The following is a 16,810-nucleotide window of genomic DNA, read 5'->3' as shown; positions in this document are numbered from 1 at the left end:
CACCCTGCCTGTCTCTGGAAGGGACCCCATACCCCCCAGCCTCACCCAGTCGTGGCAGATGTGGTCTGCTGTTCTGTGACCTCCTACAGTCCTTCTTGTCCTGGTGGCCATGGGCATACTCGGGCTGTTGCCCAGAGAGCTCAGCTGTAACTTGATCTCACCAGGCTGGGGGTGACAGGGCGGGTGGGCAGGTGACAGCCAGGGCAGGGACATTTGCCCAGACGCTTATGTGCCGCAGCTTGGCAACCTGTGTGGTCCTGAGGAGACTGGGGGCTTCAGGAGCTTGTCCCAGACTCCTGGCAGTGGTCTTCACCATGGGCAACAAGCAGACAGTCTTCGCTCATGAGCAGCTGGAAGCATATCAGGTAGGGGTGATGGGCAGGTTCGGCAGCCTTGGTTTCCCTGCCTGAGAAGGGACAGCACCATTTGTCCGGGTGTGCAGTCGGCAAGGGTTCCTGGTGCAGCTCTGTGTGCAACATCAGGCGGGGATGGGCATGCAGTGGGAGGGAGAGGGAGGACGCCACTGAGGCAGGCTCTGGGCCAAGCCAACATCTCTCTCCGCAGGACTGCACCTTCTTCACAAGAAAGGAAATCATGAGGTCAGTCTGGGCAGAAAGGGAGGAAGACCTGGTAACTTTCTCTCCATTGTTGGAGGATGTTTGCGATTGGACAGGACTGAGTGCCGCGTGGTGGTTAAAACACAAAGGGAGGGATTGCAGGCACGGTCAGTGGATGGAGGCAGAGATGGGGAGGCTGAGAAGCCGCATCTTGTCATATTGTCACGGTCTCTAGGTTGATTAGCTTGGCCTTTCTCCCAAGGGTTGTGTGGAGCCATGGAGAGTATGTGAGCGGGGAGAGGTGTCGGGGGGAGACAGATCAGCATGTTAAAAAGATCCCCCTGAGGCCAGTGTGAAGAGGCTGGGACTAGAGGCTGGGCACCTGGGGGCAGAGGCTAGAGTCAGCTCTGGGTTGTGGGGGTGGCATCAAGGTAAGGGTGCAGGTAGGCAGGCTGCGGCCGCTGCAGGTCGCTGGCATGAGCAGAGAGGCATAGTTGGGTATCCCACGTTACTGCTCAGCCCATGGGGCCATTGTCCAGAGGCCCCGACCCATGAACTTGGAGCTGTGAAACCCAAGCTGGCCGGGGTTCAGATACAGAGTGATAGGGGCCAAGGCCCCAATTGTGTGGGCACGGGATATCCATTATTGATGGGCACACCTTTCACCAGTGAGCCCCATTGTCTGGGTGAGGACAGCTCGTAGGGTCACCCTGGCCATCACGATCAGATTACTGATGGGGAAACTGAGGCTTGGGCAGGGGAGGCTGACCTGAGCTCTGCAGATGGGCAGAGCTCCAAGGAGTTTGAGGGCTGACATTTCGTCGGTCCTGAGCTTCTTGTTTGTCAGCAGAATAACAAGCTCAGAGGGGAAGAGGGACATGCTCAAGGCCATACAGAGGCCCAAACCCAGGCTGTTCCCTAAGGAGGCCCAGACAGGGACCTGGGTGGTCAGGACTGAAATTCTGGATACCACCTCCTTGAGTTCCTAGCCATCATATGACCCAGGGGCTCCCATCTCCCTCAGAAACAGCCCCTAGCAGCTTGGGGACCTCTGACTCACCAAGGATGCCCTCTACAAGGCTGTGCTTCTGATGCCCCCAGTGAAGATAGGGTGTCAGCAGGTGAGGACATTGGAGTGGAGAGCTGGCCTCACCATCTAGGTAGTGTCGGTGGCATTTGGTGTTTTGCGAAATGCCCCACATGCATTAAAAAACCCTGAATATTGGCCTTTTGTCTCTTTTCTGCCCCATTTAGGGAACGCTCGCCTTATGGGGTGAGAGAAGGAAAATGTGAGAATGGGGGGTCTTTACAGTCAGAGGCCAACAATGTGATGATATCCAGAGATTCAGAGATTCACTCAGATTCTCTGAATGTTTGATGTAAAATGATCTCACCTTAAGCACACTCCCTTTTGCCATCCCCACCAGCCTGGTTAACTCCTACTCACTCTTCAAAGCCCAGTATCAATGTCCCCACTTGAGTCTCCCCTAGCTCTGGGGCCCTCTCTCCACTTTGGCCCTGCCCCCAGAGGGTAGAGGTGCCCGTGTTTGGCTCTGTGTGCTTGAGGACTGGGCCCAGAGCTGATGACTCTTGAGGACCCACCATCCTTCCATGTGTAGTGAGCAGCTGCAAGAATGAGAGAAAAGGGACAAGTCCTCGCCATCCCATCTGCCAGCTCTTCCCGGTGTTTCCCTCCCCACCCCAGGCTCTTCTATCGCTACCAGGACCTGGCTCCCCAGCTTGTCCCCCTCGACTATACCAGCTGTCCTGATGTGAAGGTGCCCTACGAGCTCATCGGCAGCATGCCCGAGCTGAAGGTATGCGTGGGGCCTTGGGGCAGGCAGGGAAAAAAAATAGTAGGGATGTCCCCTGCTTCCTATGAAGTGGATGCATTTTACAGATGAAAGAAGTGAGGTTCAGAGAGGTTGACACTTGGTCATGGTCACACAGCTAGGCTGTGACCGAGACAGGAATGAAAGCCGGGGTCGTTGGAATGCTGCGATGAGATAATGCAGGTAAAGGGCTTGGCACGGGGTTTCTTGCATGACAGGTACTCAGGGAATGCGAGTTCTGCTTTTCATAGCAGGAGCCGCTACAAAGGCAGGTTCTTCTCAGTTGGATGCTCGTCACATAGTTTGTGTTGCCGAAGGGGACTTGTGGGGTGAGTGACTGAGCGGACATTATTTTATCACAAGGGACAGAAACCTCATTCGAGAGGGACAAAATGTATTGGAACATAGGAGGACAAACTCCAGGGGGCAGAGCCAGCGCCAGGTACGGCTGGAACCAGGGTTTCTGCGGATGAGCTCAGGAGTCTCCCTCCATCTCTCAGCTCCCCCTTGGCGGGAAGGGGCTTCGGGCTGAGGCAGCCTGTCCGACGGGGCTGCCCCAGCGGTGCCAGACTCCCGTCAGCTCTGCAACCAGGGGAAAGCAGGCCCCTCCGTCGCCATCTTTCAGGGCAGCCTCTGATTGGCCAGTTTGAGTCACCCTGCCTACCCCAGAGCCAATCACGGTTGCCAATCGATAGCGATCTCTGATTGGCCTCAACCAGGTCACGTGGCTGCATCTGGAGCCAGAAGTGGGGTGACGGCCACCCAGACCACAGGGGCAGAGAGAGGAGTTGTCTGGAATCCTGTCCCAGGACGGTGGGCAGGAGGAAGTTTGAAGGCGGGGGGTGGGTACTTGAAGGTTTCAGGAAGGTGGGTGCGGAGAGCGATTCCATATGGAGCCCTGAGTCCCCGGTCAGGGATGGCCTCTCTGCTTCCTGTCCCCAGGACAACCCGTTCCGCCAGAGGATTGCCCAGGTGTTCTCTGAGGACGGGGACGGGCACATGACCTTGGACAACTTCCTGGACATGTTTTCCGTGATGAGCGAAATGGCTCCCCGCGACCTCAAAGCTTACTATGCTTTTAAAATTTATGGTGCGTGCAGGGCTCGGGGGCGGGCGAGCGTGGGGTGGGGTGGGGAGTGAGAACAAGACCAGGCCTGGGGCCGGGGGCTGCCCTGCCGTCGCAGATGTCTCCCCGGGGGCTTCGCCCCACCTTGGTACTTGCTGACCTCATCCCCTTACTTACTTTCCAGCCACACGGGCCTCCCTCTAACTCCAGCACACCAAACTCTTCCTCCCTCCGGGCCTTCTCCTCTGCTGTGCCCTCTGCCTGGAATACCTTTCCCTTGACTCCTGCTCACCTTGAAGTCTAGGTCAAAAGCAGCTTCCACCCTCAATCACTCTCCACCCCACATCCTAGTTCTCTCCCAGCAGGGAGCAGTGCTGCTTAATTTCTGTTCATAATCCGTTCAGTTCTTATTGATTTCTCTCTGATGAGACCCAAGGGCAGCAACAGTATCTGTTTTCTTCCCCATCTGTCTCTCATGCCTGGCAAAAAGGAGGTGCTCAATAAATACTTGTTGACTGACCGAATGAATGAAAATTTATCACAGCGCCTAGAACATAGTAGGTGCTCAATAAATAGTTGTGGAGTGAATGAATGACCTCCCAGCAGGACTCTGCCCAACTCCAAAGCAAGACCCAACCATTACCCCAGGGTCTTGGGATCTCTCCAGTGCCTCAGTTTCCTCCTCTGTAACATGGGGACAAGAGGCCCAGCCTGCCTGTCCCCCGCTGTGCCCCCACTCCACATCCCCTCCATCCCGCTGCACAGACTTTAACAATGACGGCTACATTTGTGCGTGGGACCTGGAGCAGACAGTGACCAAGCTGACGCGGGGGGAGCTGAGCACCGAGGAGGTGAGCCTGGTGTGTGAGAAGGTGCTAGATGAGGCCGATGGCGACCATGATGGGCGGCTCTCCCTGGAAGACTTCCAGAACATGATCCTGCGGGCACCCGACTTCCTCAGGTGTGACGCTCCTTGCCACTTTGCACAATCCATTTCCACGTCTGAGCGCAGCTCCTACAAAACTAGTTCGCAGGCTCCATTTGTGAAAGTTCCCCTATTCATTCATTTGTGATCTTAGAGAACTTCCCCAGCCTTCCTGGCCTCAGTCCCTGCATCTTTAAAATGGGGATAATTGGGGACCCCATGGGCACCCCCTGTGGGTGGACGCAGCTCTTTGGGTGAATGGAACATGGCTGGTCTTCAGTCTTCTCTTGCCTGAACATTTTGCAGTGAACAGGGTGTACAACTGTACTTGGCAGTCCTGGGGAGAATCAGAGCCCCCATAGTCGGGCTGATAGTGAGTTAATACAGGGGGTGGCCAGCCACCTGTTTTTGTACCTCCTGTGAGCTAAGAATGGTTTTTACATTTCTTAAATGGCGGGGAAAAGATGAAAGACCAATAATACTCCGTGACACATGAAATGGATATGAAATTCAAATCTGTGTCCATCAGTGATTTTATTGGTACACAGCCATGCCTGCTTGTGTATGTATTAGCCACGGCTGCTTTCGAGCTACAAGGCCCAGCTGAGTCCTTGCACAAAGTTGGGCATATCAACCATTTGGCTCTTTACGGGAGAAGTTGGCTGACCCCTGAGTTAGTACCTGGAAGACTTTAGAGCGGCGCCTGGCACCCAGTAGGTGCTCAGTATCTGTGTGCTGGGGTTGCTGTCGTGGCTGTTATTATGGGTGGCATCCTGACATGCACAGAGTGCCCCCCTCCTCTCCCTGGAGAAGCGTGGCTGGTCTCCTAGCAGACAGAGACATGAATAACGACAATTGAATGAACCCTACCGAGGACAGCATCCCTGGGCGACAGCACCCTGTGCATTGGCCCCCTTAGCCCTCACTACAGCCCCACGCAGGAAGGATGGCTATTATCCCCATTTTACAGAGGAGTAAACTGAAGCCCAGGAAGGGGTACCCACTCACTTAGAGTCCCACGGCAAGTCTGGGGTGGAGCCGGAGTGTCAACTCCGATCCAAAGAGGTGTGCTTTCCACCCCTGTGGGGACCGGGGGGGGGCCACAGCCTGGGGTTCTTGAGGGGATCCATCTCCCCCTGTGGTTCCTTGTCTGTCTCAGGGACTCCCTGCAGGAGAGTTCAGGGAGCGTGGGGGGGATGAAGGAGGGCCATCCTCTCTGCCTGATGACTCCATTTCTTTTTGCACACAGCACTTTCCACATCCGCATCTGAGCGCACCATGGAGAAATCAGGTCAGAGGAGGACGGGGTGACCCCTCACTCCGCTGTGGAATCCGGTCTCCCTGGGTTCTGGGAATAAACACACGTCACTGAGTCACATCTGCTTGGAGGACATGTGTTTCACCTTAAACCTGCCGGATGGGAGAGAGGAAGCCTGGGATCTCACCTCTGCCCTCACTGTGTGACCCTGGGTGTGGCTGCACCCTCTGTGAGCCGTGATCTCCCCATTTATGCAAGGAAGTGGCTGACTTCTAGATCTCTGTCCACCGTGAGGGCTGGAAGTGCCTTGGTAGCTATGAGTTTTGGTGGACAGAGACCAGATGTGGAGATGAGGCCCATGTGATCTCACCCCCGGGCTTCCCAAGGCTGAACCCTACCCCCAACCTCTCAAGTCCCCTTTCCCCCCAATCCTTGAGCTTCTCAAGGGGACCAAGCTTGGACTCCGTGCTCATTCATTAGCACAGCCAGAGGAGGCCTCCGAGGGAGGGGGCAGCAATGTCATTCACTGAGGCTGGCACCGTACTTTACAGTTTACGAAGCACCTCTCTGCCATTGCATTGGCTGCCTATGGCATGCCAGCGGGGTGGGTGAGAAGCAATCACACTTCAGAGGGAACAGAGTGATTTGCCCAAGGCCACACCTCATGTCATCTGCAAAGGCAGCCTTGAACTCAGGCCCACCTCTTTCCAGATCCCAGACATCTACACACCTTGCAGATTTGAGAAGCCCCACACCCACTCCATCTGTGGTCGGCCTGGGGCCCATCTATAGGCCCCGTCAGTCCAGGGAGTGGTCATTCCTGTGATCGAAACTAGCTGCCAGGGCACCTTCCCAGACACCTCCACTGTGCATCATTTCTAGAGCACCCACTCCCACCCTAACCTCCACTTATTAAGCACCCACTGTGAGCCAAAGCCTCAGGTTTTATGTGCATCCAGTTGGTTCATCCTGAGAAAGATGAGCTGCTCTTCTTCCCACTTGCCAGGTGAGAAAACAAGCCCGGAGAGGTCTAGTGACTCACTAGAGGTCCCACGGCCATGCGACCTGGGATTTCCCCCAGAACCCACTGGTAACCATGACCCTGGGCTGCCTCTCTCCTTTAAAGGGGCTCCCACGCTTCTGAAGTTGGTGTCGGCAGTGTGTACTGTGTGCCAAGCCCTCTCCAAGTCTCACCTCCCTCATTTGTAGGAGAACCCCAGGACGAAGGTGTGAACAGCTCTGTTTATAGGCAAGGATGTTACTTAGACTTGAGCCAGGTGCACAGGATGTGGCCAAAGAGCTCCAACTGACCGGGTTTCAGATCCTGGCACTCACACCCTCTAGCTGGGTGACCTTGGCCATGCCTGTCCTCCTCTCTGACCCTTAGTCTCTTCTTTAAAGTGTGCAGTATGAGCCTGTCTGCTGGGCCTGCTCAGAGGTGTAACAGAAATAGTGAACTTGGAGGCTTTGGCAGGGGGCCTGGCACAGTACGTGCCCTAGACCCTTGCTGTAACTGATAATTATTATTCAAATAACCAGGTCACACGATCGGCAATTGCAGGACTAGACCCAAGCAATGTCTTTATTACATTTCTCAGGTTCCTGAGGACTGGTGGGTAGACAGTAAGGGGTCCAGTGTGAGCAGCCCCCAGAGCCAGGGCAAAGCTCTTTAACAGTACCCAGGGGCGAAGGGTGGCGGTGGGCGGTACTCCTCTGGGAGCCGGTCCTTCTGGGGTTCTGCCAAGTCCTTTTTCTCTGGTTTGGACACTTTTGGGGACAGGGTCCTCACTACTGCTTGGTGCCAACCCTTGACCCTCGGGGTCGCCTCGCTCCAGCTGGCCAATCTTGAGACCTTCCTGGAGGGGTCTCTCAGATCCTGGGGCTGCGAGGGGCTTGCAAGGGACGTGGCCGCAGAGCGGTCTGTGTCGACATTATCTTCCCAGTGTGCATCACCTGGCCTGGCCCCCGAGCTGTGTGTTGCTGCTGGTGGCCCAGCACTCCAGAGCGATGACAAGTTCGTAGAAGGCAAGTGGGATGTCAGCTGATGCTGGACCCTCTTGCCCGTCTGGGGGAGCGTCTTGAGGTTCCTCCAGAGTTTCCGGCAAGCCTTCTCAAGAGGAGCTTTTGGGGGGCAGGAGGAAGTGGCTTCCTCCGTAGAAGCTCTGTCCATCTCTGCTGGTGGCTTCCTTCCCCTTGGGTGATGGAGCAGGACCGGCCTGGCTGAGGTCTGAAACCGAGAGCAGGTGAGACCTGGGGCCGTCCCACCCACCAAAGCTCGGAATCTGCCCTGGAGGTTGGGACATGGGTCCCACTCAGACATCTGGGGGGTGAGAAGGACCCCAGGTGAGCCCCCAAACCTGATCCCATGCCCCCTCCCCATCCCCATGAACAGCTTCACTATCTCCCCCAGGGATTGGCAAACTCTTTTCGTAAAGTGCCAGAGAGCAAATCTTTTCAGGTTTGTTGGTCATATAGTCTCTGCTGTAAAACAACAGAGATCTTACATCAATGAGTGAGTGTGCCTGAGTTCCAGTAAAACTTTATGGACGTGGAAATCCGACTTTCATCTGATTTTCACGGGTCATGAAATATTACTTTTTATTTTTTTCAACCACTCAAAAACATAAAAGCCATGCTTAGCTTGTGGGCCATACAGAAACAGGCCAGATGTGGTCCTCGGGCCCTGATTACTTGGTTGTTCAGGTGACATTTGGGGCAGATGCCGACAATGCCCCATCCATATCCCTTTGCCCTGAGCGCTCAGTACCCCCAGCTCCGCTCCCAAATGCCAGCAGTGGGGACTCTGCCCGGGGTCCTTCTCTGGCCCCACAGCAGGCCAGAAGTGCCAGAGATTTAAAATCTCCCAGAAACAGCACTTGACCAAGGCCTAATGGAAGATGGAGGATCAATACCCCAACTCCTCAACGCTGAGGTGGGATAACAGAAGTCCATGTCCCATGCAGAGTCCCAGCCTTCCCGAGGGATACCAAGCCCCGGTTGCCCACAGGGGAACCTGCTCCCTAACACACCCTTCGTGGGCTGCCCTCTCCCATCCCACTTCCCCGCTCCCTTAGTGGCACATCCTGGGATCACCTCCCTAATAATGGAGGGCCCAGGGACTCAAACCGTGACGACACCTTGCTTCCCCTCACCCCCACCTCCAAGCCATCAGCAGGCTCCCTTCTAAAATGTCTCAAATATCCTCTTCTTGCTCCACCCCCAGAGATCCTTTTCTGGTCCCTCCCACTTGGACTCCCTGCCTCTTTCCTGTCACCTCTACCACTGTTGCCAGGCAGCCCCTCCTGCAGCTGGCAGCCACGGGCTCTCTCATGGTGACTCCCCCTGCACACCTGGAATAGAACGCCAGCTCCTCACCCTGCCCCAAGGCCCTGCATGATTGGCTCCTGCTGATCCTGGCCCCTCACCTCCCAACGACCTCCCTCTGACTCACCCCACTCCATCCACACACTGGCTTTTGTTGTTCTTTTGTTTTCCAAATACACTGAGCCTCAGGACCTTTGCATGTGCTCTTTTCTCTGCCTGAAACACCCTCCCTGCATCTCTGTGTGTGACTGACTCCACCTTATCCTATGTGTCCCAGGTCCATGCCACCTCCTCCAGGTCTTCCCTGTTCCCTTCACCGCTTAGCCCCACACCCACTGATGTTCATCCTACCAGCCTGTTTCATTTCCACTATTGTCAGAACTTCCCTGCCATGTGAGGGGCATGGAGGACACTGAGCCTAGGGATTCCTGAAGGTCCAATCAGCCCTGAGAAGGTAGGATTCATTAATTTATTCACTCATCTACTCCACAGATTCATTCGTTGAGCACTTTCTCTGTGCCAGGTCTTCTCTGAGGGGAGGAGAGGCAGACAGATGAACAAGATAGGGGGAACAAGCCAGACAGATTCTCAGGCCTCCCAGAGCTCACAGTCTGATAGGGGAGGCAGACAGGAAATGTGAAAACCCACAAATAAACTTTTAACCCACAAAAAGACTATTTAAATTGTGAATACCTCCCAGAGCTCACAGTCTGATAGGGGAGGCAGACAGGAAACGTGAAAACCCACAAATAAACTTTTAACCCACAAAAAGACTTTTTAAATTGTGAGGAGTGCTCTGCAGTGACTAAACAGGGTGAGGTGATGGAGAATGCAGAGGGGACAACTTTCAGTCTGGAGTCTGGGGAGGGAGACACTTGAAGAATTGAAGAAAGAAGCCAGGCATAGGAAATCCGGGGGCAGAGCACACACAGCACGTGCAAAGGCCCTGAGGTGGGTGGAACCAACATGTGCAAAGGTCCTGAGGGAGGGAGCAGCACATGCAAAGGTCCTGAGCCTAGCTTGATGTATCTGAACAACAGAAAGGATAGCAGAGGGGCTGGAGCTGGACTGGTGATGAGCACGAGGAGTAGCCGAGGTCACAGTTGGGATTTTAATTGCAGTGTCTTGAAAAAATCACTGGAAGGTTTTGTACTTGGAGCTATAGGGTCTAATTTTCACTCTAGAAAGTCTCCTCTGGCAGCTGCTGGCAACCTCTGCACCTGCCCCTCCCCTGTGTTGGAGGTGCCAGCTTTCTGTCACATACCTCCTCAGGTGCAGCCCTGGGACAGGAGGAAGGATTCTGATGTTCCCTGGGGACATGGGCGGGGCTGGCAACTTCCTCCATCAATGCATTGGAGTAAAGGAAGAGATCCTCATAATCCAAGTTCGCTGGATCCTTCTGTGGGGCAGAGGGAACCTGCAGCTCAACCCCAAGGAGGGAGATGGGGTGGTCCCAGGGTCCCAGACAAACCCTAGAAAGTGGGGCTCAGGAACTGCCTTGCCCACAAACCTTGTATGGAAGCATGCCCTTCCCACAGTAGCTTCTGAGGGCTAGGACCACCCCCCACCTCCTTCACCCGCTGCTCCCCCCACCCCACCCCCCCCGCCATGAGCCTTATAAGGAGATACACTATTCTTATACATCAGCCAAGGTTATACCCCGCCAAATGAACCCTTGTAACAAATTAGCCTGGGGGGCTGGGGTGAGGCAGGGAACCAAGACCAGGATGGGTGGGGCAGTGGGAGGGAGGGCAGGGATCATGAGAGTGACAGAATCACAAGAGGTTGAATGGGGAGCGTGGGAACAAAATGAGTCAGGGGGCTTAGCCCCTGCGAGGGTGACTATGGCCCACCGGGGTCCCACCCTCACCTGCCCACAGGGCTGAGTCAGCAGGTCCCTGTGTGGCCGCATAGGCTGCTGCTGGTGGAAGGTGACCAGGGCGTCCAACGAGGCGTGGGCCTTCTCCTCTCCGGGGATCACGAGGCTCCCGTCATCCAAGAGCTTCACCATGAAGTGGCGGCAGCAGCTTTGGGCTCTGTGGCAACACTGCTGGGGCTAGGAGGCTGCAGCCCTACTGTTCAGGTTCCCAGTAGCCTTCTGCATGTTTTTGCCATGTGACACTGGCAGGCCACTAACCACACTGTGCCTCAGTTTCCCTGTCTGTAACGTGGGGCGACTAAGGCTGGCCTCGGGATTTCTCATGAAAGTGGAATAAGCTACTGCAGATAAAAGCTTAGTTCGGTGCCTGGCTAGGGTCAAATGATCAATAGAAGTGATGATAGTGAAAATGTGACTCAGGCCCCAGGCTAAGTCTGTGCGCCAGGCACACAGCGGGCCCTCAATAAATGCTCTGTTAATGAATGGATGCATGTATTAATGGCCCACCATGTGCTTACTATCTCTTATTTAATTTTCACAAGACTCTGAATTAATTTTAGCATTCCTATTATTAGAGATGAGGACTTGGGGGAGGCACAGATAGGTTGAGTAACTTGTCCAAGGTCACACAGCATATAAATGGCAGCCCCAAGCCTTTTTGACTGTGTGACTCAGGGTTTAAGCTTTTCCCATGGTGGGAACTCTGCAGTGGAGTCATTGGACTTTTTTTATTCCTTTGGCCTGGAATGCTTTTGAAAAGTACTCTGTGTTGCTGAATCCTGTGAGATACCAGATCAGGTTTTGAGGCCTTAAGGAGCTGGACTGCCCTGAGTTTCCCTAATATGTGCCTCCAGGTGGAGTCAGAGAGTTGCCAAGTAGATGGCTGAAGGGGATGGGGGCGGGGAGCGGGAGGGGGTTAGGGGAGGGAAGTAGCCACTCTTGGGCTCCCAGCAGCCCCTGTTCTCAGACACACAGGCTGTTACCACCAAGCCCCCATCTGCTGGTTACAGCCGGACCTGCAGCTACTCACTGCAGCCAGCTTTGGCCAGAACTTTACACCAGTTGCTCTCTGAGCAGTTGTGGTATGAAGCATCCCTTGCCCCCTCCCAGGAAGCCCTGGAGCCCTGCTGCCCCTTCCCTGGCCCCTAGCCCGGGCCTTACTTGTAGGACAGTGTGTAGCCCACGTGGCTGTGACTCACTCTAATGAGAAAGGATCCCAGTGGCTGTAACTCCAGCAAATTCTCGGCATCCCTGGAAGGACACACACAGGAGGGAGATGGCTGCGATCCAGCTGCCCAGCATACTGGTCAGACTCCTGGTTCACCCGTCATCCCAGGACTGAACAAACCTAAAACCCTTTGTTGTTGTTTCAGACCTTGGGATGTTCAGGCACAGGGGTGTTCCCATCAGTGGCAGAAGGCCTCTGATGACCTTGACCCCAGGACAGACTTTCTCCTATCCCCCACAGCCCCTGCCTGCCTTCCCGATGCCTGAAATACCCATATACCTGGTAACTGCTCGCCAAATTATTACTAGTATTCACTATCATCATTACTATTGTTATCGTGGGTTCACAGAGAGGAAGGTGGCCTTCTATAGGACAAGATGGGGAGACTTGAGACCCGAGCTGTCTACTCCAGAGGCCACTGACTACGTGTAGCTACTGAGCACTTAAAATGTGACTGGTCCGAATTAAGACGTGCTTTTGGCATAGGATACCAGATTTTCAAGACTTACTACAAAATAAAGGAACGTATACTGTCTCATGGATGAGCTTTTAGTACTCATGTTGAAGCGATAATATCCTGGATATACTGGGTTGAAGAAAAGATAGGATTAAAATTAATTCCACCTGTTTCTTTTTACTTCTTTTAATATAGCTACTAAAAACTTTAAAATGGCAACATGTGGCTCACAGTATGTTCTTAGGGGCGCCCCCCACCCCAGAACTCAGAGAAAGTGGCCAATTAGCCCTCTCTGTGGCTTTCACAACGTTCTCTCAATGTCCCTACATGCTAACGGTGGCCATAGACATTCTTCTCTTCGTTCATTTGGGACAAAGGAGGTGACTAATGAGGTGAGTTTGTTCATGTCCTCAGAACTCAGTCCAATGTAGAAAGTGCACGTAGGTCATGTCCCTGATGGAATGAGAGCAGCTGTTTGGGACACCGTGTTAAGAAGGATTCAGAGGCTGCATCCTGCCGTCATTGATTACGGATACCTGGCCTTGGGGGATGGGTCCCTGGCAGTGCTGGTCTGGTGGTCACTAGTACAGAGAGAGCTGAAGTCCAGGGATGGGAAGTAACTGGCCCTGGTCACACACTGAGTCCCCTCCTGCCCGGGACTTCAGAGGTCTTTTCACCAAGCCGAGCCCAGAATTCTGCAGAAAATCTGCCCAAGGTGGGGGCAGACAAGGAAAGAGGGTGAAGGGCAGGGTGGAAGGTGTGTGTGTCCTTACTCTCTCGAGATGGCACCGTGGAACCATGCGGGGACCCCTTCTTGGGCCAGCTGAACCACCTGCGTCTGCACGAACCAGTCCAGTCGTGGGGGCAGTGGTGGGGGCAGCTTTCCCACTTCTGTCATGGCTTCCTGGGGAGCGGTTACCTGGCAGTAAGAGGGAGGAGAGAGAGGGTCAAGCCTGGTCCACCTCCTGTATTTTGCTCTGTTCTTACAGCTCATGGTGCCTCCTCCTTGGTTAAGTCCTCCAAACTGGCCAGAGCAACGGGCTTGAACCTGGTTTGTGTTTCTGGAGCACCTCCTATGCATTCATTCATCGGCTCCTTCCAAAAATCCCCCAAGAATTTTTCCTTGTCCTTCTATTCTTATTATAGCATTACTACAAGTGTTAGAAAGCTCCCTTTAAGCTCAGGATAACACTGGACTTTGTGAGCCAATGACAAGGAGCTGAAGAAAAATAATAGTCCTGATTTATAAAAGAGTATCAAATCAACACAAAACCAGCAACAGGGTCATGCCCTGCTGGGTGGTCTGCTCATGACCCTTCACGGTGACCCTTCATTCTGTCCCAAACCTGGCCCACCCCCAACACTGACCCTATCTAATGTTTCACTATTGCAGAAGGTCATTGTTACTGGGCTGTTTCCAGAGGGTGGGAACATATTGACTAACCCGGTCAATACTGACTTCCTTCTGCCAGAAGACAGATGTTGAGCACGCCCTCCGGGGAGAGGCCCAAAGGCATTCTAGGATGAGTAAAATTAAAGAGATCTATTAAGAAATATTTAATAAAGCAGGGTGACAAAGCAATCAAGAGCCTGGAATCAGAGCCAGATAGCCTGGGTTCCAGCCCCAGCTCCCCCACTTAGCTGCTGTGTGACCTTGGGTAAGTCACTTAATATCTCTGTGCCTTCAGTTTCATCTGTAGTTTGGGGATATGACGATATTTACCTGGGAAAGTACAGTCGGTTCAGAACTATACAGTCTGGGTATATAATAAATATTCATGAACCCAGTAGTGTCCTAGCCCAGGGTAATATATATAGGTTTGTTCTTTTTTCTACCTGGGAGAACTCCTATTTATCCTTCAAGACCCAGCAAAAATATCCCCTCCTCCAGGCAGCTTTCCTTTCTCTTCACCTAGACAAAGCCTTGGCCGCCTTCTCTGTCTCCCATCTTCCCCTCTGTTCCTGCCTAAGTTTTGCCTAGCCTTGCCTCGTGGAGCTCAAGTGTCCGTGTGCAGTGTGAGTCCTGACAGTTGGCTTTTCTTTCTGTAATTCAAGTGCCTGACTTAAGCTTTCTTTGACTGCCAAGTCATCTGCTTTAACTCAATGAAGTCTATCGCGAATAAACACACTGCAAGCCACATGACAAGATAAAGAGCCAGGATGCTCCCGCCGTCCACCCCCCACCCCCACCCCACATCCCCGCCATGAGGCTCTTTTGTTTTAGACATCCTGGTTGATTTAGATAACTGGCCATTTGGATCACTTTTTCCCCCCTTCTTTCTTTTCTTTTCTTTTCTTTTTCCTTTCTTTTTCTCTCTTCCCATGCTTTAAATTCCTGCTCTTAGAGTTTATATTCACCAATAAGGAGTGAGCCCCCAAAACCCTAGCCCCCCACCCTCAACCCCAATAAAAGCAGAACCCCGGGGCCATGTGCGCTGCCTGTGTCTCTCTCAGCAACCTGGTTGTGTGCCCCCTGGCTGTGTACATGTCAGGGCTGGTAAGTAACAGATTTTTTTTCTTCGAAGTTTCCAGATGGTTATGGCTGATGGGCAGCTTGCAACCCTAAGAACCGCAGGGATCAGTTCTGTTGTCACATTGGTTTGGCAAGGGGAGATGTCTGTGGGAAGCTCACGGGCCTGGGCGACTGCCCCCAGGCATTTACTATCAATAGGCCCGGATGCACAAAGCTCCCGCCCCCACATCAAGGGCTCCTAGAGACCCGGCCCAGGGCTAGGTCCTTTTGGATTTTTCTGGGTCCCAGCACTACCTGATGTTGGGCAGGCACAGATGAGGGTGCAGGGGTGTCTGCTGATGAATGACTATCCAGGGATGAATGAATCCATACTAAGTTTCAGCTTCCTGACCCTGACATTGGGGCCTCCCCCATCTCCTTGTGCCCGGTACTCCAGCCCTAAGGACATCCTTGCTCTACCCCAAACTGACCAAGCTCTCTTTCCCTCCACACCTTGGCCCATGCTGTTTCCCTGCCAGGAACGCCCTTCTCCCAGCCCCAGCTCCATTTTTCAATGGTCAGCTCCCACTGAAAATTCCTCCTGCTTTTCTGGTCTCTACCACCCTGCCCCTCCTTCTGGCCCAGACTGGCTCCCATGCTCCTTCTTCTAGAAATCTGGGGTGGAGCTGAGGCTCCTGGGGCCCCGGCCTCACCCAGCATGGGGCAGGCACAGAAGTGGGTATGGGGCTGGTGAGGGATTCCCACCCGGCACGTACCTGAGAGATCCCTGGGCAGCTGAGGCTCTCCCTCTTGCTGTCCTCAGAGCCCGCAGGAGCCTTGGTTTCGATTCAGGGTCACACGTCAGTCAGCGGGGTGGGGCTGCTGCCCCCAGGCTGTTCCTGTTTCCTTAAGCAGGTGAGCCCCAGGGGCGGGACCGGGACAACTCTGGTTGCCCTCTGTCCAACAAAGCTGCTGAGGGGCAGGTGGAGGGACACCCTTGCTTCACCCATGATAAGCCTTTATTGAGCACCTACTGTGTGCCAGATCCTAGGGGACAGAGAGGGGACCCCAAGAGGTGCAAGCCCCACCCTCCCGGCATCTATAATCTAGCAAGCAATGAAGAGTAAGAAATGATTAATGTTTCAAAGCAGACAGCCTGTCAGGAAGGAGGGTCTGGAGTTGCAAGAACCCTCAGAGGGGGCTTAGCTGATCCAGAGCAAGAGGCACTTGGGGGCAGGTAGGAGGTAAGTTGATTGTGGGGTGCAAAAAGAGAGGGCTATAGGTGGAGGGAAGAGCACAGGCAAAGGCCCTGAGGCAGGGTCAAGCCTGGACAGGCTGGGGCCTCATTATGCGCAAACGGCCACATTATGACTTCCTCTGTAACAAAACAAAACACACCAAAAAAGAAAAAAATCACACTTAAAATGATATTTTACGATTCTGTTGGCATCTAGACCGTTATAGTCTGGGCCGGATTATTATATATTCGTTATTATTGTACTCATTTTTTTCTTCAGATTTAAAAAAAAACCCAGAACATTCTGGGGAGCCCGATACCCACCGTAGGCACTTGTACAAGTCTAACGGACCAGGCAGCCCCGGATGTGTGCTGGCTGCACCTCCCGCCCCAGCCCAGGGGCAAAACCACTTCCTTCTCCCCTTTCAGGCAGAAATAGCCCAGACCCTGGTGGCCGAGCTGGGGGCCTCCCCTCCGGGGCCTATCACCCGGGGCCAGCCAGTCCAGATAGCCCCCACTGCAGGCTCAAGGGCCGTGGGGGTGGCCTGGTCTGGAGTCTTCGGGTCCATAAGGCCCAAGCAGGAGACACGTGGAA

General features: G+C 53.9%; 2 protein-coding genes across 3 annotated transcripts; one reads left to right on the top strand and one right to left on the bottom strand.

Moving 5' to 3' along the window:
- The first annotated feature begins 314 nt into the window (after positions 1 to 314).
- CIB3 (calcium and integrin binding family member 3) lies at positions 315 to 5,651 on the top strand. Of its 2 annotated transcripts, XM_032411661.1 has the most exons (6): positions 315 to 365; positions 565 to 599; positions 2,263 to 2,374; positions 3,332 to 3,479; positions 4,221 to 4,416; positions 5,630 to 5,651. In XM_032411661.1, exons 1-6 carry the CDS (start codon positions 315 to 317, stop codon positions 5,649 to 5,651), a joined length of 564 nt encoding a protein of 187 aa, XP_032267552.1. The 2 variants fall into 2 exon arrangements, with proteins under 2 accessions (XP_032267552.1, XP_032267553.1); XM_032411662.1 differs by lacking the exons at positions 565 to 599; positions 2,263 to 2,374.
- A 1,543-nt stretch (positions 5,652 to 7,194) lies between these two features.
- HSH2D (hematopoietic SH2 domain containing) lies at positions 7,195 to 15,825 on the bottom strand. The gene is made up of 6 exons (XM_032412259.1): positions 15,755 to 15,825; positions 13,300 to 13,445; positions 12,003 to 12,092; positions 10,833 to 10,998; positions 10,227 to 10,361; positions 7,195 to 7,865 (listed from the first exon to the last, which is right to left on the bottom strand). Exons 2-6 carry the CDS (start codon positions 13,422 to 13,424, stop codon positions 7,308 to 7,310), a joined length of 1,074 nt encoding a protein of 357 aa, XP_032268150.1. The 5' UTR covers positions 13,425 to 13,445; positions 15,755 to 15,825; the 3' UTR covers positions 7,195 to 7,307.
- Between the last annotated feature and the right edge of the window lie 985 nt (positions 15,826 to 16,810).

Source organism: Phoca vitulina, unplaced genomic scaffold (genome assembly GCF_004348235.1).
Source record: "Phoca vitulina isolate PV1807 unplaced genomic scaffold, GSC_HSeal_1.0 scaffold13, whole genome shotgun sequence".
NCBI classification, from domain to species: Eukaryota; Metazoa; Chordata; class Mammalia; order Carnivora; family Phocidae; genus Phoca; species Phoca vitulina.
Note: the sequence above shows the minus strand (reverse complement) of the source record. Positions and strands in the feature narration are given on the sequence as shown.

Excerpts from the sequence above, each read along its gene's own strand:
- CIB3 (XM_032411661.1), top strand. The coding sequence starts at position 315 with ATGGGCAACAAGCAGACAGTCTTCGCTCATGAGCAGCTGGAAGCATAT. Across the intron at positions 600-2,262 it reads ACAAGAAAGGAAATCATGAG|GCTCTTCTATCGCTACCAGG; the intron begins GTCAGTCTGGGC and ends TCCCCACCCCAG. Across the intron at positions 2,375-3,331 it reads GCAGCATGCCCGAGCTGAAG|GACAACCCGTTCCGCCAGAG; the intron begins GTATGCGTGGGG and ends TCCTGTCCCCAG.
- HSH2D (XM_032412259.1), bottom strand. The coding sequence starts at position 13,424 with ATGACAGAAGTGGGAAAGCTGCCCCCACCACTGCCCCCACGACTGGAC. Across the intron at positions 12,093-13,299 it reads CACGGTGCCATCTCGAGAGA|GGATGCCGAGAATTTGCTGG; the intron begins GTAAGGACACAC and ends GTGTCCTTCCAG. Across the intron at positions 10,362-10,832 it reads TGACTCAGCCCTGTGGGCAG|AAGGATCCAGCGAACTTGGA; the intron begins GTGAGGGTGGGA and ends TCTGCCCCACAG.